The sequence below is a fragment of the Pleurodeles waltl genome, chromosome 10, assembly GCF_031143425.1.
Source record: "Pleurodeles waltl isolate 20211129_DDA chromosome 10, aPleWal1.hap1.20221129, whole genome shotgun sequence".
Classification (NCBI taxonomy): Eukaryota; Metazoa; Chordata; class Amphibia; order Caudata; family Salamandridae; genus Pleurodeles; species Pleurodeles waltl.
In genome coordinates, this window is record NC_090449.1 from 82,199,065 (window position 1) to 82,222,972 (window position 23,908).

Here is a 23,908-nt window from a genome sequence, read left to right on the forward strand (position 1 = left end):
TTAAGGCGCGGGCTTAAATCAGTTATATTATATACTTTAGGTTCTAGCCAGCGATCGCTATACGTAATCCATGGGAGTGAGCATTATGCAATGAGCCGTGGTATACGTTCTGATTAATCCACTGCAAATGGTAGGGCACAACCCATAAGAATGGGGAATATACTTGCAGACATAGTAAAGGCTCTGAGTGGCCCACAATGGAATGCAACCTTTATGCAACCACCTATGGTATATACATGAGGAATCCACTTAGGAGCGGCAGGGATACAATCAGTCGTAGGCGCCATCTGTGGGACATAAGTCTTTTAACCTGAAAACCTGTGAATGATAAGTCTCTTACAACTTATTCATGCTCTTTGCAAACTGCCAGTAGTTTCATCCCCACTGAGGTGCACAATAATGTTTGTGCATGAGTTTTAGCTCATGGAAAGCAAATGGTACCTTCATCAGTGTTAAGCAATGTAAGTATTTGGCACACAGTTTTACTTGGAGACTCACATGTGAACACAGACCTTTCTCATGAATAAACCTTCCCTCAAATTCCTCACCTAATTACCATGCTGAAGTTGCCAGGCTGGATCTAGAAACTGTTCCTCTGGTCACAGCTCTCCAGTGTTGGTGGGTGCTACCTTGCATGTACGGATGTGACATTGGACTCAACTATGTGTTAACTATGGTTTTCCAGCCATTTCCTTTGCGAGTGGCAAGCTATTTTGTACTGAAGATAATCCTCAGCTTTTCATCAGCAACCGGGTCTAATGTTGCTTCATATGACTTCAGGGTTTGAACCTGTCGCAGATGACACAAGAAGGTGTCCTTTTACGTACGTTGCATCTGGATGTGGTGCCTCGGACCCGCTCATGACACACTGGTCTCTGAATCCTGGCCCTTACTTCACCACAGGACCATCAGAGAGAAGAAGACAGAGTTATTTTTGTCCAAAGCATGAAGGGAAACGTTTCAGAGAAAGGCCTCGGAATGACAAATTCTGTTTTTCTTCAAGGAAACTGTACTAGTCCCATGACCATTCAGAGTCTCAACGACCTTTTTCCTCGGCGTAGAGGAAAATCCTGATATTAAAAAAGATTAAGTGTATGTGCAAAACACGGGCTACCCAAGTGGTTGAATCTTAGTCAATATATATATAGAGCAAAAACAGCAGTTCAAGTCATATATGAAATGTATTTTTTGGAAGGACAGGGCGCTTTAAATATTTTGGGGTATCCAAGTATACATTACCTGAAATGTATTTCTGATTGGCCTCACTAAATAGGAATCCAAATGCACAACTCAGTCCAAATATACAAAACAAAACATTATTCATAGACTGATAGTGGATTATAGCATTATATTTAAAATTGTAATCCATTTAATTTGCGTTATAACAAGTTAACTGACGAAGCAGTGCAAGGTCCCAAATATGCTTGTGCAAGAAATAAACGAAGTAAATCACGGTTATTTACATGTGGCAGGGAAGAATTATATACAAAGGACCAGGGCGTGAATGGGAAAGATGGGCCAGTGCATTAGCAATGCTGTCCTCTTGTGTGTGTGTCAGTGAGATTTTGAGTGCTGGATGAATCCGTGGGTCATCGGAGGGCGGCATATAGGTGAGCATCTGAGAATAGCTCAAATGACCAATATGTGCATAAGAGGGAGGCAACACAGTCTGAAGAGGAGTCAAAAAGTAATTAATAAGGATTATAAAGTTAGGGTGTCACTTCCTTAACATGACTATAAGGGAATAGTGCAGTGAAAGAGCAGTAGCAGAATGTCACTTGGTAGAGGAATCTGTAATGACAAAGCTGGGATGCATGTGTAACTTTTCCCACGTGACACCTTCCAAGCACACTCAGCATGAGAGCAGGCACTTCAATCACATGGCCTTTTTGGTCCACAGGTGGATCTACATCCCAATGTGATGGGCATGATCTTTTCCAGATTGTGGATGCTAAAGGTGGATCTCTTTACCAACAACAGGAAGTCGGTATTCTGCCCCGCACTTTCCTCTGAATGCTTCTCTGAGGGATGCTATCAGGTTCAGGTGGCCCCAGGGCCTGCTGTAGACATTTCCACTGATCCCTGTCCTGTCGGATGTCAAACAGAACGTGTGAGAGGATCAAACTCAGCTGAATCTAATGCGCCCCTGCCTGAGTGACGGAATCAAGTATGCCGAAATGGTGGCACTCAGTATTTAACCTCCTCTCCATCCCTCCCGCTAGATGGACATGCTTTTGCAGGTACAATGTCAGTTCCTCCACCTCAATACCCAGAAGCCCCAGCTTTAGCTATGGAGATTGAGTGGTGGTAGCAAGAATCATTTTGTCTGTGATCTTAAGTCATCGGTGTCATCTGAGGAAACACACTACGAAGTCCATTCATTTTTTCACTAGTGTGGGTTCAACGCTAATCAGCCACGCCTTTCTGATGTTCTGTGGTTTGTACAGTGGCTCTTGTAAAAGACTATTTAGCTGCCAGCACGCCTTCATGTGCCTTCCTGACTAACCGTCCTTGTTTAAGTCGCCTCTGTCAGTGCATTTTCTGAAAGGTTTATTTGTTTCCTCCCAATCTGTGCCATTAGTGGGATGTGAATTTTCTGTTGAGTATTCTAATGTCACTTTGACAACTGTTTTCATGTTTTGTTGAGACAGGAATATCCACTGCATGGTTAATGGCCATGGATCCTTGCCCAGGGGGCCGACTGAGTGTGTAATTGGTATCATGAGTTTTATTTTGGCTCTGGTATCACAATACTTTACTGTGTCTGCAGAGGCCTATGCCAATCCATATAAATGTGAGGCTGAGGACCTGTCCTGTGTCCTGGAGGGGCACGCTAAGGGTGCCCTTATAGAGTTAGTGGTTTATTTGCCCTTCCCTGTGTATAGAGGTGGCAGCATGCCACGTATTGTGGTTTATAGTCTGACCAGTCCTTTTTCTCAGGTCAGTGACAACAAGGTTCACTGTTATGTGAAACCTAGAACATTGCTCTGGCTTCCAGAGTGCATGTTGAGTGCCTGTGTGTGTACAGTGAGTGTGTGATAACTGTATGGTAGAAGAATGTATATGAATTTGTGCCTGAGTACTGAAGCCGGTGGGACCCATCTTGGATGCCACAGGTTTGGTATGGCACAAGATGGAGGACGAGGACATTGGAAGTGTATTGTCTGCATTTCTGTGGCTGGAGCCTGGAGAACAAACACTGAAATGAGAAGGATGGAAAAAGCAATACTGTTAGAGAGTTCATGGAGATGTTAGCAAGGCGCTGCTGAATCCCCCTGAGCCCTGCCATTTGTTTGATGGTGTGGGTGACCGGTGGGACTTCAGTTTCTTTTGTTCAAGGTGAGGAAGTTTCTAGTTCAGGCCTACTCTTTTGCCTGTCACTGATAAGTGCTTCAAGACGGCAGATGGCAACCGTGCGCAGAGTGCTCAGACTTCCTTGTGCCTATGGTTTGAGTACTCCGTGCTTGAAGCCAGAACCATTGATACCTGCTGTGAGAAGCATCACTTTACACAAAGGCTGAGTTGGGTGAGCACCCTCAAAATGATATTTAAAATAGAAACAATCCTAACCGGCTCTGAAGCGTGAGAAAGTAGGTTCACATCCTCTGGAGAATATGTATAAAAGCGTGATCTAAACCACTCCGCTTTGTTCCAGGGATTTTATGACCAATGAAGGGAGTGCTCTGCAATGTACTTGAAGGAGCGCTGTGTGATCAGAGCTAGAGTCACCCTGACAACAGCATCCCAGAGGTGTGGGGACACCACATGAAGTCTGCAGCTTCTGATGGGAAAAATGAGGGTCTTTCTAAAAATGTGCCTGCTGCCAGAAGTGAGTCGTCTAACCGGCCCTGCAGGGAGATGCTTACACCTAGGAGAAACGCAGTGTGCTCCTGGCATGAGGAACACCCAGAGAAAGGGGGGCATTGGGATAACAAAGCAAGGAGCAACCTGTTCTGAGTGAGCATCCTGGTCTCTCTCCATGGTCCCTGCTAAGAATTACACCCCAAAAACTGCTCAGAATCAGCAAAACCTTGTTTTTCCCTGGTAGCTGCAGAAGGAGGAATAAAGTGGAAGACTGCAATGGCCAGGACACACCCTCCCTGACCAAATGGTCTGGTGGGGTCTGCAAAGCTGCCTTGCTCGATTATCCGTCTCCTTTGGCAACTGGAAGGCTACAACTGCTGAAGCTGTCCTGACCCCTACAGCTCGACCCTTGCTGCATTCATCTAGCAAATCCTGATCCACAAGGGGGCTGCTTCACGCGCCAAAAATACAGACTGCGTCTAAGCTTTCTCCCACAGTCGCTGCAGAACCAAAAAGTATATACTGCAGGACTCCACCTGACATCAGAACAGAGAAGCCTAGTGCGCTCAGAACACTGGAAGGTGAGGACTTGAGTCTTTTCTGCCCACATCAATAATGGGGGTAAGAAGAAGCGAACACATTGTGCCTCAAAGTGTGGGGACAGTGTAAAGTATTCTTCAGATCTGTATCTTCGCCTAATTCATTCCGCTGCCAAAGAATACTGAGAACTCAAATTGATCAGGTGACCCAACAGGAGAGCGTACTGGGGAAAGGTGAGATGTTAACCAGGGAGGCCCACCTGCATCCACTATTCAAATAGCGTTGTATAGGACTTAGTTCTGTGGTATGGTTAAAAGTACTTTCTTCCATATAGAGACAAGCAATAGGCTAAAAAGGTTATTGTGCCTGAGCTCTTGCCCCGCACACTACCTCCCTGAGAAGCCTTTGACTGTTCGCCCTTGCCACCCTCAGAGCCAGGTGCCAGCAGCGCTGTACGTGGTCCAGTATGCCACGGGACATATGTGGCAAACGACCTCAACCACCTCTTTGCCCTTGCCTGGCATGTGGCTCACCAAACAGGATCTGGCTTAGGGTTTAGACCTTTTCCATTCGTCTCCATTCAGGATATTCTATCCAGATAGTGTTTTTTTGTACCTGGTTATCATTTCTTCCAAGAGTGGTGTCTGTTGTACAAGTCAGTCTTTCACCCTTCCATCTTTCTTCCTTCTTGGTCATCCCTCCTAATAAGAGGAGTGGCTGTATAGACTTACACCCAAGGTGTCTAGTATCCTATTACATCAACCACAACCTAGTGATTAGAGTGAATGTCCAGCCCTTTGAGGACTTGGCGGAGCCCAGAAAGTCAAAGCAGTGACCATACACACCGTTTTCAATGAGCCACCCCATGTCTAGAACTGCAGTGCCTAGGCCAGAAAAGACCACTAAGAGGGCACTTGAGCCCATCCCGCTAGAGCCAGCGTGCCTTGTACAGCTCTCACCAGCAGGTAGCTGACATACGCTGGACGGCCACACGCTCATCCTTTCGCAAAACGTTCCTGCCTCACTTCCCAGCAAGCAGTAATTGTTACTTTGCTCAGACTGTGTTGCATAAATTCCCTGGATATTCTGCACTACTCAGTCACCTCCACGTGGAGTTGCTGTGAAACTCATTCACAAGGTGAGGAATCTGTGGGATGTGTATCCATCAGGTACTTGTATTCACTTGCAGCGATTCTGGCGGATACATAATCTTCTCCGTGAGTTAGCCCGTTATTTGTCAGATCCCAAGGTATGCAAACATGTTATGTGCTGCATGTGTCTCTGCTGTTGATGCCGTCCTGGTTCCTCAGTGTGCGACATGATGGGGCATGGAAAAAGTACCAGTTCTCTTCCAGGGGATCCTCATCAATAGTCATAAACATTGAATATTCCCGCCCTTGTGCGGGGACCCCGGAGCATATATAAAATACACACATATAAAGTATGAAATATGCATGAAAAATATATATATAGCATTTTTAGTAGACACATTTTTCATACTAAACTCATATATACATGTGTAAAACAGCAATGCAGGCTATAATCATAAACAGGCTAAAATTACAATAGAGAATAAATATCTACCCAAGCCCCCAAAACTGGGCTTAGGTAAATATGCAGTAGTAATCACTAGAGAAAAAAGAGAAAAAACTACATTGAAAAACAATGGAGCATTCTTGGCCAATAGGCTGCATGCAGGTTAACACAAGAGAACCATAAAAACTTTGGCACCGTGCCTTTAAGACCCTGAGCACCTCCAGTATCCCACCATGCCTCAGGGGTGAAGGAAAGGTGACAGTTGGTTCACAGTTAGGTCAGTTCTTTTTTCCGGCTACTTCTGAGAGGATCCTGGAGCATTGAGCTCTCAGTTTTTCTGAGTTTTTCTCAGAAAAATCCTTTAAAACAGCGTTTTTTCCTGTTTCACTCGACAGATAACATCTTTGTCTGAGTTTGGCAGTTTTTTCCTGACAGAAAAATGCCTTCACTTTTTGTCAAATGCCCCTCTTGTGGGAAGAAGAAGGCCCAGTCAGACCCGCACTCTCTTTGTATTGTGTGCCTGCCTCAGAGTCACTGCCCTGACACTTGCAAGCACTGCAAGAATATGTCGAAGAGGACTCTGAAGGACAGAGAAAAGATCAGACTCCATGGGCTTCATGAGAGGCAGAAAACATCGTCCTCTTCACTTCCCAGGCAACCAACAGGACATTCTCAGGAGAGAAGGGCTAGGTCGACGTCAGCAGGTAGGAAAGTACCTGTTTGTTCCCCGTCGACATCGTCGCTGCCACCGTCTCACCGGCATAGGTCGACGGCGACCCGTCCGACGTCGAAGGATACGGCGTCGAGGGAACATGGCCATCGCAGGGGCATGTCTCCGTCGACGGCAGCCCGCCGATCGACGTCGAGCCATCACCGGCGTGCCCGTTCGCCGCCAAAGACCATACGCCCCCCGGCGTCAAGAGACACAACGTCGAAATCGCCACGACGGCATGAGCGGCATCCGCCGTTGGCCGCCCACCGCTCCACGTCGAGGCACACGACGGCGAGTAGGTCAAGGTCCAGAGATTGCCGCTCGACGTCAAGGCACTCTACGTCGAGGCACTCAACGTCGAGGCTAAAGCAACCGGTGTGCCCTTCGACGTCGGCACAGCAGTCGACGTCGACACAGGTTTTACCTGTCTCGCAGGGGGTAGAGCATCGTCCTCCAGGCCGCACCATCTCCAGTGGTCTCCATTCGGAGCGATTCATCTCGTTCGAGAGCGGCATCATCGGGGCATGTTTCACCCATCAACTTATCACCCAGATGGTTGGAGAGCCTTAATAGACCAGCGGCCTCCCCAGATTCTCAGTACTCTCGAATGTACTCTCCTACTGCCTCTCTCCCGAGAACGCCATCACCGACAGCGCGGGCAGGACGGGCTTGTTCTGCTCCTCACCAACCGACCGCGAGGACTGGGCGTTCTGTTACAGGGTCTCGCAGCAGGTCTCGTTCCCAACGGCAATCCAGGTCAAGATCACAACACAGAAGATCACCCTCTTGGACGTCGTCAGGATCATCTGTCGGGCGTTACTCCCCCACCCTAACAGATTCTCCACCCGCTAGGATCTCACCGGTGGATGACATTACCACTTTTAACGAGGTGCTGTTAAGGGGAGCGCAGAAATTAAATATAGAGGTTCCAGAGCCATCTACCTCCTTGTCAGTCATCTTTGAGACTCTGCAGCATAGATCAGTGTCGAAGAAGCTACTGCCTCTAGTGCCTGGTTTGTTGCAGCCAACTATGGACACTTTTCTGGCCCCAGCCACACTCAAATCTGCCCCGGCTAGGATTCTGAAAAAATATAAGGCTCCCGAACAGGACCCTTTATTCCTAAGAAAGGATCCGCCACCGGACTCTGTAATATTGGCCGCAGCCCGAAAAACCCACTCGGTGGCATCATCCTCCACGGTCCCCCCGGATAAAGAGAGCAGGCATCTAGACTCTCTGGGGAGAAAGATGTGCGGTACGGCGGCATCGGTAATGAAAGTCTCCAGCGCATCTGCACTCCTGGGCAGGTATGACCGTTCTCTGTGGGACTCCCTCAACAGATTCACAGAAAAATTGCCCAGAGAAGACAGACAGGAATTTCACGAGATCCTGCAAGAGGGATGCCTGGTATCCAACCAGGTCATTAGCGCGGCGGCAGATGGGGCGGATTTAGCTGCACATGGGTACGCACATGGAATCTGTGCAAGACGGTCTTCCTGGCTGAGACTGACTGGTTTAAAGCAGGAAGCACAACAGTGCATCCTAAATCTCCCATTCAGCGGGAACTCGCTGTTCGGTACCCATGCAGATGAAGAAATGGCCCGCATGAAGACCGAGGTGGACACCATGAGGGCAGTAGGCCTGGAAAGAAAGAAAGATTTCAGGCGGAGGTATAGGCCTTATGACAGGCACCCTTTCCAGCAGAGGGTTCAAAACCCTCACTGGTCCCAAAGGCCACAACAACGGCAGGGACGCCCTCTTTTTCAGGCTCGTAAGACCACAAGGGAGCGAGGATCAAGTAGACCTCAGCAGTCCACACCGAAAGCGCCGGCCAAACAATGAGATCTCGCTTCCCTCGACACTGTACACCACTCTAGTGGGGGGAAGTATCACAGGTTATCTTCACGAGTGGCACTCTATCACTAAAGACAAATGGGTGCTCAACATTGTCGAAAATGGCTACTCTCTTCTTTTCAGACAGCCTCCACCACACTTGCCACCAGCCAAATGCAATCCATCTCATCTCAGCCTGCTGCGCAAAGAGGCTCTCGCCCTCTTACAAAAGAAAGCAATAGAAAAGGTTCCACCTGCGCACAGAGGAAAGGGGGTTTACTCCTGTTATTTTCTGGTGGCGAAAAAGGGCAGAGAGGGCGTTTTCAGACCAATTCTGGACTTACGGCTGCTGAACAAGTACATAAGAAAACAGAAGTTCAGGATGCTAGCTCTTCACCAGATTTTCCCTCAACTACATCAGGGAGACTGGATGTGCTCCATCGACCTGCAGGATGCATATTTTCACATCCCAATAGCTCCCAAGCATCGGAAATTCTTGCGCTTCCAAATAGCTTCACAGCACTATCAGTTCAGAGTTCTACCATTCGGCCTGAAATCTGCCCCCCGCGTCTTCTCGAAATGTGTGGCGGTCGTAGCGGCACATCTTCGAAAACAAAAGATCTTCATCTACCCATACCTAGACGACTGGTTACTGAAGGCTTCCTCTCCAGATCAGGCGGGAAGCCATCGGGACATTGTGCTCAGGGTTTTCGAGTCTCTAGGTCTTCAAGTCAACTACCAAAAGTCAACCTTGATTCCAACACAGAACCTTCACTACCTGGGAGCTATACTAAACACAGAGCTCCAAAGAGTATATCCTTCGGAGGAACTACTATTATCAATAGACAGGAAGTGTCAAGACCTGTTAAAAGCCAACACACCTACGGCCCGTCAGGTGACATCGCTGCTGGGCTCCACGCATCATGCATTTTCATTGTCCCAAATGCCAGGCTGCACATGAGGCCCCTCCAAGAGGCATTGGAGAGCAACTGGAGCCAAAGGACAGGACGCTGGGAGTACAGAGTGCGGCTACTGACAGCGGCACTTCACTCATTGCAATGATGGATACACAGACCTCACCTGTCAGTAGGTGCTCCGTTTCACCAGGTAGTTCCATCCGACACTCTGGTAACGGATGCGTCTCTTCAGGGATGGGGGGCTCATCTGGGTCCCTTTCAAGCTCAGGGCCTGTGGTCCGACAAGGAAAAGAAGTACCACATCAATCTGCTGGAACTCAGAGCGGTCCATCTGGCTCTCAAGTCTTTCACTCCATTGATTCAGGGGAAATCTATCCTAATACAAACGGACAATACAACCACAATGTATTATTTGAACAGACAGGGGGGGGAACGAGATCCCTACCCCTATCTCGAGAGTCCCAAACGATATGGCATTGGCTCCTGGCCAGAGGAATGTCACTTACAGCGGTTCACCTGCCAGGTCAACAAAACGTGGAAGCAGATTTCCTGAGCAGACACCTAGAGGACGCACACGATTGGGTCCTACACGGCGAAGTCGTCGAAGACATCTTCGCTCAATGGGGTCGACCTCAATTGGATCTCTTCGCAGACGAAGTAAACAAGAAATGCCCAGACTTCGCATCCAGGTTCTACCGTCCGGGTTCTCGGGGGAATGCCCTGTTGATCGACTGGTCAGGGATATTTCTCTACGCCTTTCCACCGATTCCCCTCATACCGGCAGTGATCAACAAACTTTACAAATCCAGAACCAGAATGATTCTCATAGCGCCACAATGGCCCCGTCAATTCTGGTACACAGATCTCCTCAACCTATCGGAAAAACCTCACAGGAGGCTGCCGTGCAGACCGGATCTTCTGAGCAGGATGGAGGGCAGGATTCTACATCCCAGCCTACCCTCTCTGAACTTAACAGCATGGCTCCTGAATTCCTGCAGTATGGACACCTAGGGCTCTCGCAGGAGTGCATGAACATCTTGAAAGAGTCCAAACGACCTTCCATGCGGCGTTCTTACGCTTTTAAGTGGCAGAGGTTCTACATATGGTGCTGTCAACAAGGTCAGAATCCCATACGAGCTCAGGAGGATGTCATACTGTCTTATTTACTTCATCTGGCAAAGTCCGGTCTGCAGGTATCATCTATTAAGGTACATTTGTCTGCCATTACAGCCTATCGTAAGTCACCTTCTCAGGAATCCTTCTTTACAAAACCAGTAGTCAAGGATTTCTTAGAAGGTTTGAAAAACGTTTTTCCGCCCATTCGGAGACCCTCTCCTCCATGGGAACTGAACATAGTATTGTCAAAACTTATGGGCCCTCCTTTCGAACCTATACACAAGGCCTCTTTACAACACCTTACGTGGAAGACGGCTTTTTTGGTGGCCATTACTTCCGCGAGGAGGGTCAGTGAAATTCAGGCTTTGTCTTCCAAAGAACCGTACACAGTTTTTCACGACAATAGAGTGGTTCTGCGAACTCACCCATCTTTCCTTCCGAAGGTGGTGTCAGAATTCCACATCAATCAGACTATATCTTTACCGACTTTCTTTCCCAATCCGGAGACTCCGGCGGAGAAAGCATTGCACTCCTTAGACTTGAAAAGAGTGCTGAAATTTTATTTGGATAAAACAAAATCGATTAGACATTCCAACCACTTGTTTGTAAATTATGGTCATTTGAGGACAGGAGAGGCAGCATCTAAACGAACGATATCAAGATGGATAGTTTCTTGTATTGTTAATACTTACCAGCTGGCTAATAAACAATTACTAGCTAGGCCTAAAGCGCATTCCACAAGGGGAAAAGCGGCTACTGCTGCCCTCCTTAACAATGTTCCAATATCTGAGATTTGTAAGGCTGCTACATGGAAGTCTGTACATACATTTACTAGACATTACTGTTTAGACTCAGATGCAAGAGCAGATGCCCAAGTGGGGCAGGCCTCTCTGAGAAACTTATTTGCATAATATGTATCTATTCCTGCACTTCTATTAGACAGTCCGCAGAGTTTAGGGATGGGCTTGCTAATCTATTCAATGTTTATGACTATTGTTGAGGATCCCCTGGAAGAGAAGGATAAGTTACTTACCTGTAAATCCTAGTTCTCTTCCAGGGGTATCCTCATCAAAGTCATAAACAACCCACCCTCCTCCCCGGACGCACGTCTCCTAGAGGTGCAGGACAGATTGTCTTTCGAATCAGTTACACAGATTGTCACCGTAAAAAAGTACTGACCTAACTGTGAACCAACTGTCACCTTTCCTTCACCCCTGAGGCATGGTGGGATACTGGAGGTGCTCAGGGTCTTAAAGGCAAGGTGCCAAAGTTTTTATGGTTCTCCTGTGTTAACCTGCATGCAGCCTATTAGCTAAGAATGCTCCATTGTTTTTCAATGTAGTTTTTTCTCTAGTGATTACTACTGCTTATTTACCTAAGCCCAGTTTTGGGGGATTGGGTAGATATTTATTCTCTATTGTAATTTTATAATGAAAAAAAAAAAAAAAACTTCATAGAAATAAAGCATTTTAGCCTGTTTATGATTATAGCCTGCATTGCTGTTTTACACATGTATATATGAGTTTAGTATGAAAAATGTGTCTACTAAAAATGCTATATATATATTTTTCTTGAATATTTCATACTTTATATGTGTGTATTTTATATATGCTCCGGGGTCCCCGCACAAGGGCGGGAATATTCAATGTTTATGACTTTGATGAGGATACCCCTGGAAGAGAACTAGGATTTACAGGTAAGTAACTTATCCTTTTATGCTAGAGCACCAGGGACACTTAGTAAACATTGCGAGGCCCTCACGTCTGTTGTAACCTTTTTCTTCTGCTCAGCATCGTCTCTTTTCCCATACGTTGAAAAAAAGCAGAGTTCATGCGACTAAGTATCAATACCCTAACACTGGAGCCATGTAATAGAGCTGTTAGCTGAACTTTTAAGTCTGTTCCGATTTCTACCACTAGATGGCAGAAGTGTACAATTTATGTTAATCTGTGGCATATTTCTGCTTTGATAACAAATCCATATTGCTAAAGTCTATACACAAACAAAGGTAGTCCCCGTTTCAAGTGGTGAAAGGAGACTGGGAAGCAAAAAATACTCCCTATAGTTCAGAGCAACAAGATTTAAACTCTGACTAACCTAGGAAGACACGTTAGGTAGTGCCACAACTCTCCTTCTCTTGAGAGAAGAACCAGGAATAGTACAAAATAACTCACCTTTTCCAAATCCCTTTAAACTAATGTCTTGTGTTTCTGCGCAAAAAAATCCATTGTCCTAAATGCATATCCTTTTACTATGCTGCTGATGTATTCACTTCGAAGGACCTCTGTGTGCAGCAGATATTAAGGGCAACTGAATACTTGTCAATCCTTTGAGGATTTCGAAAAATTCCCAAGGTAAATTCTTCTCTGGCTCCTGCACGGGTCGTGTGCCCATCCCATCCTGGACAGTGCTCCTTCTCAGATTCACTTTTACAGCTTCTGCTGAGCAAGAGAGCCTATACTGGAGAACTAGTGTTCAGAGATTGCTTTTTCCCAGCTGATGCCTCGCCGTCTAAATATGTCCAGGAGTCAGATTGTTTCCTGATACCTTTTCTCTAGCATTAGCTCCCCAGCGTTTAATATTCATAAGAAAAAAAAACCAAACATGAGTGCTATCTCTCCCTGATCGCGATCTCTCTGTGATCCACATTCCACTCATTGCAGCCTCATAGCCCGCTGCCAAGAGCTATACCGGCTCCTAAAGGCCCAGAACCCGAGTTACAGGCCTGAGCCGCAAGCGAGGGCCTATAACGAGCGAGAGGGCCATTAACAACCGGTATAGCCCGATGCAGAAGTGCTGCAAGGCTATTAGAACATTCCACCCCTTGAGATTTAGAATGTTCTAAATTAAAATGGGAGAAATAGAAAGAGTCATTGGAATGTTGTAGCAGAAGGCCTATACCAGCCATTATAAGCCCCGAGCCACTTCATTGGAGCTCCCAACATTCCAGTGTTCTAATTATTATTGTATTTGGGATCCCTCTAGTAGCGTATTATGGATGGTTGGTAGGGATGCACAGCGTGGTACACTGGTGGGGATGCTAGAAGCTAGACGGGCCATTGCTTTCCATGGTGGAAAGGTAGAAAGGCCTGCCTTTGAATGAGAGGCTCTGTGGACTGTACCATTGTTTAGTAGAGGAAAGGTCAATATACAGGGTGCATGGATGCACTAACAAACATTTGTGAATTTTGGGGCCTTTGCACAGTTATTATGGGGATAGGTGAGACCATAGAAGGTGCCCATGCAGTCTGCGCTTTTATGTATAAGCGAAATGGATTCCCTCAGGCCCGATGGGGTGGAAAATGATATGGTTTCACCTGCACTTTGATTATGATGGTGATTACTGAGGGACCCCATTCTACAATTGTTTTCTGATTTGTTTTTATTGTTTAAAATGGACAATAGAGTGGTTTATAAATAATACATTTTAAAAAAGACGCAAACTTGTCCTGAACTGAATCTTTTATGGATTCACATGCTTGAATCATTCCCCATAGTCAAGCTGGAAGTTGGTGTTTATAAATTAGCAGTATAATCATATTTCCATAGAGGCCACCATACTTAAAATTTTCTGCACCTCTTGTGGATTGATGTCCCATTCAGAGATCTGCTCAGAATCTTCCCTTCCTTTTCTCTCTCCCCTTTTCCGTTTCTTTTCCCTAAATCAAGCTCCGCTGTTTCTCTAGGACTGTGTTTTTGTAAGCTATTTTAAATGTTCTTCAACTCATTACATATCAGCCTTTTCAGCAAAAATGATCACGAAGGTCACTGCCGCCTTCACCAGTCAAAAGGCATTTGGAAGAATTGAAGCACTACCCAAAGAATAAAGGAGAATTTAACGTAAGGAAAACCTTAAATCTTATTCGCATAAAATTGACAGGCTAGGAAAAACATCTTCTCTTATAATGCAAAATCAAAATGACTGTCAATGACTGTGCCATCGTCGATATACTATCCTTCCAACACCAAAACTTCTTGGTCAAGAGGAAAACATTTAAAATGAGAAGATCATCAACAGAGATGTAGTTGCAACTGTTGCAATCTTGAGATTATCTCTTAATGTATCCTATTTACAGTTGGAGCCCTCCAGTCACGTCCAGTTTCTTAGGGCCTTTCTAGATACAAAAGTGGGGAAGCATGTCTGTCGTAGATTCATAAACTGCAAACAATGTGACTACGTTCACAGGCTAAAGAAGGCCTCAACATGCTCCTGCAATTTACTACTGGGCATGCAGCCCTCATGCATCATCCCGCTTCTGAAATGCAAATTGAAAATGCACCATAAGGAGGGATAGATATTCAATGGCCCCAGATACCTGGGTCATTCAAATACCATGTAGAAGTCACCCCATGTGTGAAATGCGCAATGACATGGTGGAAAATGAAATCCAACGTAGAGGCAGGTTTGCCTTTTCAACTACATTCAGTTCAGTTCATTATGATAACAGATTCTGTCTGAAAGTATGGGGTGTTCATCTGCAGGAATTAAAAGCAAAGGGGCACTGGTCTCAGGTAAAGAAGCATGTTCCTACAAACAAACTGGAGCTAAAAGCAGTTAGAAGAGGAGCACAGTTGTTCCTTCTGAAATGAGCCAGTTCTGCTGTACCTCTTCGAATATGTGAGAAAAGATGAGAGGAGCAAGCAAAAAGGAACAAGGTGGTAACCATTACCAGAGGAGGCACAACCGCAATGAAACTGAGCGACAAACCACAATATTTCACTAACTTCAGAATATCTAAACAAAATCTACAACACTTGGGCAAATACTCCCTGCATAACAGTCCAACTCAGTCTTATGTGGAGTTTCATCAGGAACTTGCAGACAAGATTTTCCTTAAAGGGGTACGCGAACACTAGATCTCTTCTCAATGCCAGCACTTTGCAACCCCAAAAAAAACTTTGATGGATTGAGATGAGGCCCTGGGCGATTGCTAGCAGCTGAGATTACTTCAAGCATTCCATCTGTCACCTTGTTTTTGTTGCCCTAAGTACTTCCCTACAGGCAGTTTTTTCCAGGATCAAAGAAGAAAAATGTTTTTCAGAGCTTATCTACCAGTGCTGTCCTTCACTAAATCATGAAAGCCCTTTGAAACAATGCATAGAGTAGACATTGTCTTGGAAAACTGCTCTGCTACTGGCCAAAACATCAGTCTTCAGCATGGATGAAATTAAAACCATCAAAATAAAGGAGCTGTTTCTGATGTTTTAGGCGGTCAGTCGTCCTTCAAACTAACATCAGATTTATACCAAATGTCGCATCAGATTTTCAACTCAATGAGCCTTGAAAGTCAAAGCTTTTTCCAGCATCCTAGTTCTGTAGCTGAAAGCGTTTGCATTCTGTCAACATCCAGTGATGTTTGAAGTTCTTTATCAATTGAGCAAAACCTTTCAGAAGTTATACTCAACTATTAAATTATTTTCAGCCTCTCAAAAAAGTCTGCTGAATTACAAACCAAGTATAACCAGATGGATTACGTCTGCTATTGCCTTTTTGTAAATTTTAAGTCTTTTATTTTACAGTTTTTTCAAAGATGTTATTTTTAATAGTTTTAAGTCACTTAATTTTAACATTATATATGTACGTGTGTGCGTGTGTATATGTATGTGTTTGCGTGTATTTAAAGTAAATTGGTGTAAGAAATAGGAATACTTATGACTAATTGTAATATTTTTAAAATTAAGTTCATACTTGGGTATATGGTTTTTAGCTTCAAGGATTGATAGTATTTAAGGTTAGCAATGGGTTTTTGTGGTTCGGGAATGGGTGGTGTTTAGGGGTAATAAAGAGTTTTAGGACTCTGGATAGGTAGTGTTTAGGTTTAATAAGGGTTTTTCAGGGTTCAGCGATGGGTAGTGTTTAGGTTTAGGAAGGAGTTTTAGGGTTTAGGGATAGGTAAAGTAAAAGTACATTATATATAATATAATTTAAATTAGATTTCAAATTAGATTAAGTTTAAAATAGAAAAATTAAACTAAATTAAATTTTAACTAGTGTTATACGATACAAACTCACATAATAAACTTCATATAATATATACATATCGCTATATATAGGGGCAAAGAAATACAACAAACTACTCCTCAGCAGTGATTCAAGATGTTTTAATTACGATGTCGGGGACAACACATTTTGACTTCGAAAGCCTTTCTCAAGTATAAGCTTACATTTCCGTAAAAACCTAGTAGTGCACCATAAGTGAAAATAGAAATCAGACTTAAAAAAGTATATGAAACAGAACAGCATTGATCGGTCTCTAGGCAATTCCTTGAGGCCTATTTCTCCCAATGACTAAAACTGGATTACCTTACTGCATTTAAGTGCTAACTGCTAATTGGGAGCAGGTAGAAAAGTCATGTTTAGACTCTAATTCTAATTTAAAATCCACTTTAATGGTAAAGTTGGATTTATAACTTACAGTTCTGAAAATAAGTTTTTTAGAAAGTTGCCATTTTCTTGTCCTAACCTTTTGTGCCTTCTGCCAGTATCCTGCGTCACATAACTCTGAATGGCTTCACTGTTGTGGTTTGTGTATTCCTGCAAGACAGTGACACAAAACAGGACTGGGTGTATGCAGGATGGGCCATCTTTCCAGGATGGCTGTGGCGCAGCTGTGCCTTGCCCCACTTACACTTCAAAGGGCTTGTCTCCAGCATACACAAAGGAACCTGACACCAGCCTTTCTTGGAGCCTTGATAGGGGAAGGGAGGAACGCTCCAAAACCAGATGTGGGATCTATAGGGAATCCCTCACTTTAAAGGCTGGCACCAGGTATAAATATTGGACCTCCTGATCCACTCATCAGTACACTCCTGGACGCGTGAAGATTACTGAAGAAGAAATGCCTTGTTCCCCAGAGGACTGCACTGCTTCTTGTGGCCTGCCTTGTTCTCCAGAGAACTGCCCTGCTGCCACCAGAGGACTGTCCTGCTGCTTCAGGCCTACCTTGCTCTGTCAGAAGGAAGATAGGATCTGCTCCCTTTATCCCAAGCTAATCTGAGTGACTGCTAGGGTTCAGTTGGCTGGCCTCCTGTTCTGAGCTACAGGAATGCAATGGCCCAGCTTCTCTGCTGCAACTGGACCTGCCTGACCCCTGCTGGTGTATGCTAGATTGAGGTCTTCATGCCCAAGAGGGGTCTCCCCGGGTCCTTGACCCGTGGCAGGCATCGGATTGCACTCCTCTTCAGGCACAAAAGGAGAAATCATGAAGTTATGGGCTCTCCATGAACTGGTCTAATCCCCCCGGCCGTGACGGGAGCGTGAAGCTCTTTGAACCCGACTACACGATACATGGACCCTCGGTGACGACCAGCAAAGCGAGATCTGCACTTTGCGGTTCAGCAACTGTGGCCTGGGGTGACTGCCACTGCAAAGCTCCAGCAAGGAACAGCGACAACAGCCTGCGCTGCTCTTCATTCTACATCAGCAAGCGTCCATGGTGGTCCACCTCCTTAGAGCCGCCTCCACCACAACCTACACCTTTCTTCCAGACTTTGAGAAGGTAACTTTTCAGTGGGACTAACCTGGTCCCTGTATCCGGCCCTTGTTCCACCACGGTCGGCCTGAACTAGTGACTCTCCTTGTGCCCCTTTCTAGCATGACCAAATGACAGCAAGTGGCACTTTGTGCTTTTAGGCGTTATACTTACCTAATCCTTTAAAATTCAATATTTCTAGTTCTACTGATTGGATTTTTGTTATTTTTGCCTCATTTTATTTATTAACATTGACTCTATTGTCCTATATTCGTTTGGGATTTGTCTTGTGTGTTTTCATTTTACTACTGGTTGTGTGCTGCATAAGTAATTTACACAATGCTTGACTGCTTTTGTGCCAAGCTACCAGAGCTTTAAGCGCAGGTCATTTTACTGACATTTCTGGGTCACCCTCACAAGGATTGTGGTTGTTTCTAGAGTATGGCTTTCTCCCTCCTTAACCAATAGCCCAGTTTCTTAGTTATATAATGTTATTGGTATTTTTTTAGCACACCAGTCACCTGTGAGGGTATCCAGGTGCTCTGTAGGAGGTGGGTGAGGCCAGCCATGGGGGCTTATTTGACAAGCCAGGTCTTCAGCTTCTTGCAAAAGTCAAAAAGAAAGGAGACAGTTCTGATGTGTTGTGGGCGGTCATTCCAGGACTTAGGGGGACAGTTAAAAGAAGGTTGTCCCCGCTCTCCTTTTCTGTATGCATGGGGTGTGTGCTAGTGAGAGACCAGCAGAGTGGAGGTTCCTGGAAGATTGGTGGACGTGAATGCAGCTGTTCGAGCACGTAGGGACAGTGTTGTGGAGTGTGTGAAGAGTTTGAAGTGCCTATGCTTGTGTATTGAGAGCTGGTGGAGTTCTATAAGGTGTGGTGTGATGTGGATTTACTGTGGAACTGAAGTTTGAAAACTTGGAATGATCAAAGCCTGTGAATCCATGGAGGATACCAAAGCTGGTTAACTGTAGTTAAATGTAACTTTTTGCATATTTGACATTTTTGCATTTCTGGTATAACATCATGTCTTCTGTTGTTTTCCAGGGGCTTTATGACAATTTCCTGAACATGAAAGTGAAAGATGCTAGCTTCGGCACAGTGTGTGTTGCCACAGACTGGCTGGAGTTCACCGACATACTGAATGTGACCATAATGCATGGGCAAAATTTCCAGCTCATGAGATACCTGCCTTTCCTCCCAGTGGCCTTCCACCTGCTATTTGCTGCCTCCAATGTTCCCAGGATAGCCTACCCCAACAGTAATTATGAGGTGGGTTGAAGATGGTATGATGGAGAGTGAAAAGGATGTGTATACTTTGATGGAATAGCATAACCATGGAGGGCCTTATGTGAGTGGCTTTGGCAGTATAATTTGTCCACACCCTGCCACTGTGATTGTTGAAAGTTTAGTGAGTGACTGTGCAGAGGAAGAAATGCAGGTGTTTAGACATATTTAGTAAGGTGTAATATCTTGTGTCTCCCAGACTTGTTGTTTTGATGTGCTAGGCTTATGTTTTAAATATAGCATGCCATAATTTATACTTGAGGAACAGCTTGTCCTTTTTGTCAATAACTGGTTACTCTTATTTCAGAATTAGCAGTTGCATTCACTTATATATGTCTCCTATAAAACTCACCTGTCTTTGCATTCACCATAGTAATCCACATGTTCCCTATTTTATTAAGAAGATCCCCTACCTATCCTGATCAGTCTTTAGATGTATCTGATTCTGGTGGTGTAATTTAGGTATTTAACTCATTTTATATCACAAATGTTTCTGGCTTTATTGCGGGAGCAATGTTGACATCAGCAGATATCTTCCTGGTCAAATGTAGCTTGTCACAGTTTCTCCTTACTCCTGTGCCAGGTACAGATCTGCTGTCCAACCGCCTTGTTCACTGCCCGCTGTCTGATACCAACCACAAGTCGATATTGTTACGACATGACTCCTATATGTACCTAAATCACACATATAGAGTTGAATGTGTTCATTGAGTAATTCATGAAGTCCAAACTTGTTTTAACCAGTTCTGAGGACTGTTGTTTTCAAACCGGTTCCCACAAACATTTCATCATCCCTGGTGTTCACCAAGTGATGAAATCAACATTCTGAATATCCTTCTAGGTGTAAATTGTGTTACACGTTTTATTACAGTGTCAAAATGGACGAGTTTGCTCTTACTGCCCTCTGGTACAGAGTCAGATAGGATTTGCAGTGTAATTTGCTCACAGGTGCGCATATATCTATCTATATATATATATATACATACACACACACTTGTATGATAAAGAGGATGTTTTGCTGTAGCCTTAACCTGGAGCGCCCAGCATGTTCACTAGACCCACAGAGACATGACGGTGAATGGAACCAATCTGTGCTACCTTACCTAATGGGTCCGCAATGTATCTTCGAAGTCCAACCCCCCTGTGCTTCCACCCAGGTTTTTGGCAGCCTGAGAGCAAAGGGCACCATTTGTAAAGGGCCAGTAGCTTTTTTCCTTATCCGCCTCGTTTGGTGGATAGAAGGTACTATACATAGAAAGACTTTGTGTATAATGCCAGTAACAAGATAAAGAGAGGAGTGATGGAGTAGGTGGTGCATGAGAAGTTAAGGGGGCTGGGGCAGATGAAAGCTTAGGGCTGATGAAAAGGTAGGGGTGGCTAAATATAGGGGAACACAAGTAGTGAGTGATTGAGAAGCTTGGGTAAAAGGTATGAGGTGTGACTTGTGGTTTATTGAGACACTAACTTGAATATGAAGAAGTAAAATGTAAAGGATGCTTTGGAAATAGAATGTGAGTATAGAGGTAAAGATCAGTGGAAAGAGAATGAAAATAAAGACGTCGTGCTGGATAAATGAAAGGGAAAGTGTGTGCAAATAACATTGAATATATTGAAGACGTAAAATTGAAAGGAGTGGCGACTAGAATACCAGCCTTGTCTCTTGCCGTGTATACAAACTTTAATCTGCTTCCCTTTTATGATAAACACACGATAAGGAGGAAGGGATGTGGTCACCATAAGAAAAGTACCAGTTAAGTGAAGGACCAAGTAGTGACATTTTCAAAGTTATCCAAGGAAATCATTTGATATGTGCAGAAGGGGATATAGGTGCTGGGTTGTCATGCAGTGTTGCTTAGGAATAAATGTCTATTGAAAGAGAGAGACAAGACACTAGCAGTAAGAGGTGGAAATCTATATTGGAATTATCTTATCGAAGGCATGGCTATACATTTTGAAACTGATGTAAGTGTGCCCAAAGGAAACCTTTGTGTGGTTATGTGAAAAATTTCTCTGATGTGTCTGTAAAGAGGAGCGCACAAGAACCACATTGGTTCCTAGAGGCAAATTAGATATCTTCCAGGAGACCATAAACGCCTAGATGTTTGTTGAGTTCAGTATTTACTAACCGGTTTGTTCGCTTTTGAAACAGGCACTGTCCAAGCTGAATCAAGTGAAGAACATCCTAACCTCAATGATCACTGAGATCCATCCATCGATTCGAAGCCATCTGGGACCTCAGTCCCTGGTACTCGAGGCCCTGTGCCTTCTTCTGGATATCATTACTCCAAAGCTCAGGCCGGTAAGTGACCCTGGATATTGTCAAAGCCATGACCAGCTATCTATCTCCTCTGCTATATTTTGTCATAACAAAGCTCTGGCCAGTAATTCAGCTCTTCTTTTGAATGTTGTCATGACAAAGATGTGTCTAGTGAATGATCTCTTCTTCTGTATGTTTGAATCTCCACGCTTATGGAAGAGAATAGTGTGTATAGAGTGATCCTGCTCTAAAATAAGGTATGACTGATCCCTTGGCTTCTGTACATTCTCCGCATCTCGCATATCAGGACATCAACACCCTTCCAGAAATATCTTTAATCAACCAAAAGGGGAGGGTTAATCACAGGCACCCCCCCTTCAAAGTAGCCATATAAGAAAGATCCTTTGGAGGTATCAGAGACTCCAATTGAAAATGAATTCATGTAAATTAATAACTGTCTAAGGCAGTGTTTCCCAACATGTGGGTCGCGACCGTCTAGTGGGTCTGAAAAGTCTGAGCAATTAATACATTTAAATTTACTTTATCTTGTAAATTTGGAATGCTTCAAAGACAGAGGTGGTATGTCAAGCCATGTCTTCTGTCAAGTTGCTGCTTAATTGTTTTTAACATGGGTTTGGTGTTTATTTTGCCCTCTCTGACTGGAAAGTCATAGGAGGTTTTAAAGTGAATTTTGCGGCAGTTTTAGGATGTCATTTTGTTTGTTTTGTTTTTTTGTAACTCACAACAAGATGTAAATACCAGTAAATCAACAGTATGCATTCAGCACCTAGGAAAGCAAAAATGAAGTACATTTTTGTAATTTGCAAGTGTGCTGCAAAAGGAAAAATAAATGGGATTGAAACAAATCCACTTTAATTGGGGATGAATAAATGACAAATATTCACAGAAACTCTGTTTCCACACATTATCATTTGATTGCTGTACACTAAATAGATTTTGTCAGTAAAAATGTGTCTGTGCTAAGTTAGTGGCCATTTCAATTGAAAATGTGATGTCTGTAAATGACTGTGCGCTGTCATACAATGCCTTAGTTACATTTTAAAAAATCACCCTTCATGTCCATTAAAGGCGGGTGAGAGCCGAAAGTTTGTCATTCTAAAAAGTGGGTCATGAGTCTAAAAAGTTTAAGAACCACCGGTCTAAGGTGTATTTTCTTTTATGGCTGAAAGCCCTCACCCACCGACCAGGTGGCATTCTTCATCATAGGGCTCCTCCTCACACCCATGGCATGGGCTCCAGCCCTGCCAACGCGGGGGATCCCTTACAATGGTATGTGAGAGAGTGCTAAAGAATTAGGGTCGCGTAGATGTAGGGTTGATGTAACGCAAGGGGCAGGGTAGTGCCTAATAAATGGGTACAGAGGGAAGTAGTGCTGTTAAAAATACCTCATATGTAAAAAGATACACTTTATTGCTGTCCCCTAAAACCAGGGGTTGGGGATGGTTAATTCACCTTGTAAGATCAACATGTTTCAGCCCTCAATTGCAGGTGCTGGCTGACTTTCTTCAGGACCTAAATAGCAGATTGAACTCTGTGCTAATGTGAACCTTCTGGGTGAAAGATACATTTAGGTGAAAGGTTCTTGACCAACTTCGATCACTTGCTGACGCTTACATTATCCAGACCTGCATTAACTTTGTGTGAGGAAGCTCGGGAACAAACAAAACGAATTAATTGCATATAATTCAACCATGTACTTGACATTTTGGCATCGTCCATCAGTTTGAGATTCTTGCCAATGTCAGTAAGAATGTGTGTTTCACTCCTTTTTACATAGAACATTGCTTGAAAACCCCATCATGTGTCTGTGCGTGTCCATACTTATATACAGATTAAGTAGCTGCAAGCCCACAAAAGACATTACCAGGAATCTATTCTATATAGAATCCCGCCTATTGGATGGCGGTGTGAAGGACACTGTGGAATATATGTATCCTAACAGGATTATAATCATGATCTAGCAACTCGTCAGTGCTGGGGCTACTAATCCTAGCTAACTGAATGTTGCCCCAGCCCTGTTATCAGAAAAAGTGAGTTTGGATTATAATCCCCAATACAGGACAAAACGTCTCAGATATTCTACTGGCAATGTGTCACTGTGCCAATTGGTAACGTAATGGCCAACAGTGAGGACTCCTATACACCGCCACACATATATCCAAGTAGACTAAAAAAATGATGTAATTGTCATGTCTCCTTATGATGAGGTGCTATCCGTAAATCCGCATTCACCGTAAGCCTACATATAGTATGGGGCTTCTCGTTCCATGTGTTCATCATCGTGAATAACATGTATAAGGCCCAGAACTGCCCCCTATTGGAAGGGAAATGACCGGTCAGTCCGGATTATTACCCAGAAATGTCTGTCAGCGATGCCTCCCTGTAACTCATCCCTGAAAAATGCTCCAGCCACCAAT

At 44.4% G+C, this 23,908-nt stretch overlaps 1 protein-coding gene across 1 annotated transcript in view; it reads left to right on the top strand.

Moving 5' to 3' along the window:
* CHTF18 (chromosome transmission fidelity factor 18) overlaps positions 1-23,908 on the top strand; it is a 330,765-nt gene that overhangs the window by 133,961 nt on the left and 172,896 nt on the right. The window contains exons 16-17 of the mRNA XM_069209815.1: positions 18,974-19,198; positions 21,363-21,512. Coding sequence (XP_069065916.1) covers positions 18,974-19,198; positions 21,363-21,512 — 375 coding nt within the window. The remainder of the gene's footprint in view (positions 1-18,973; positions 19,199-21,362; positions 21,513-23,908) is intronic.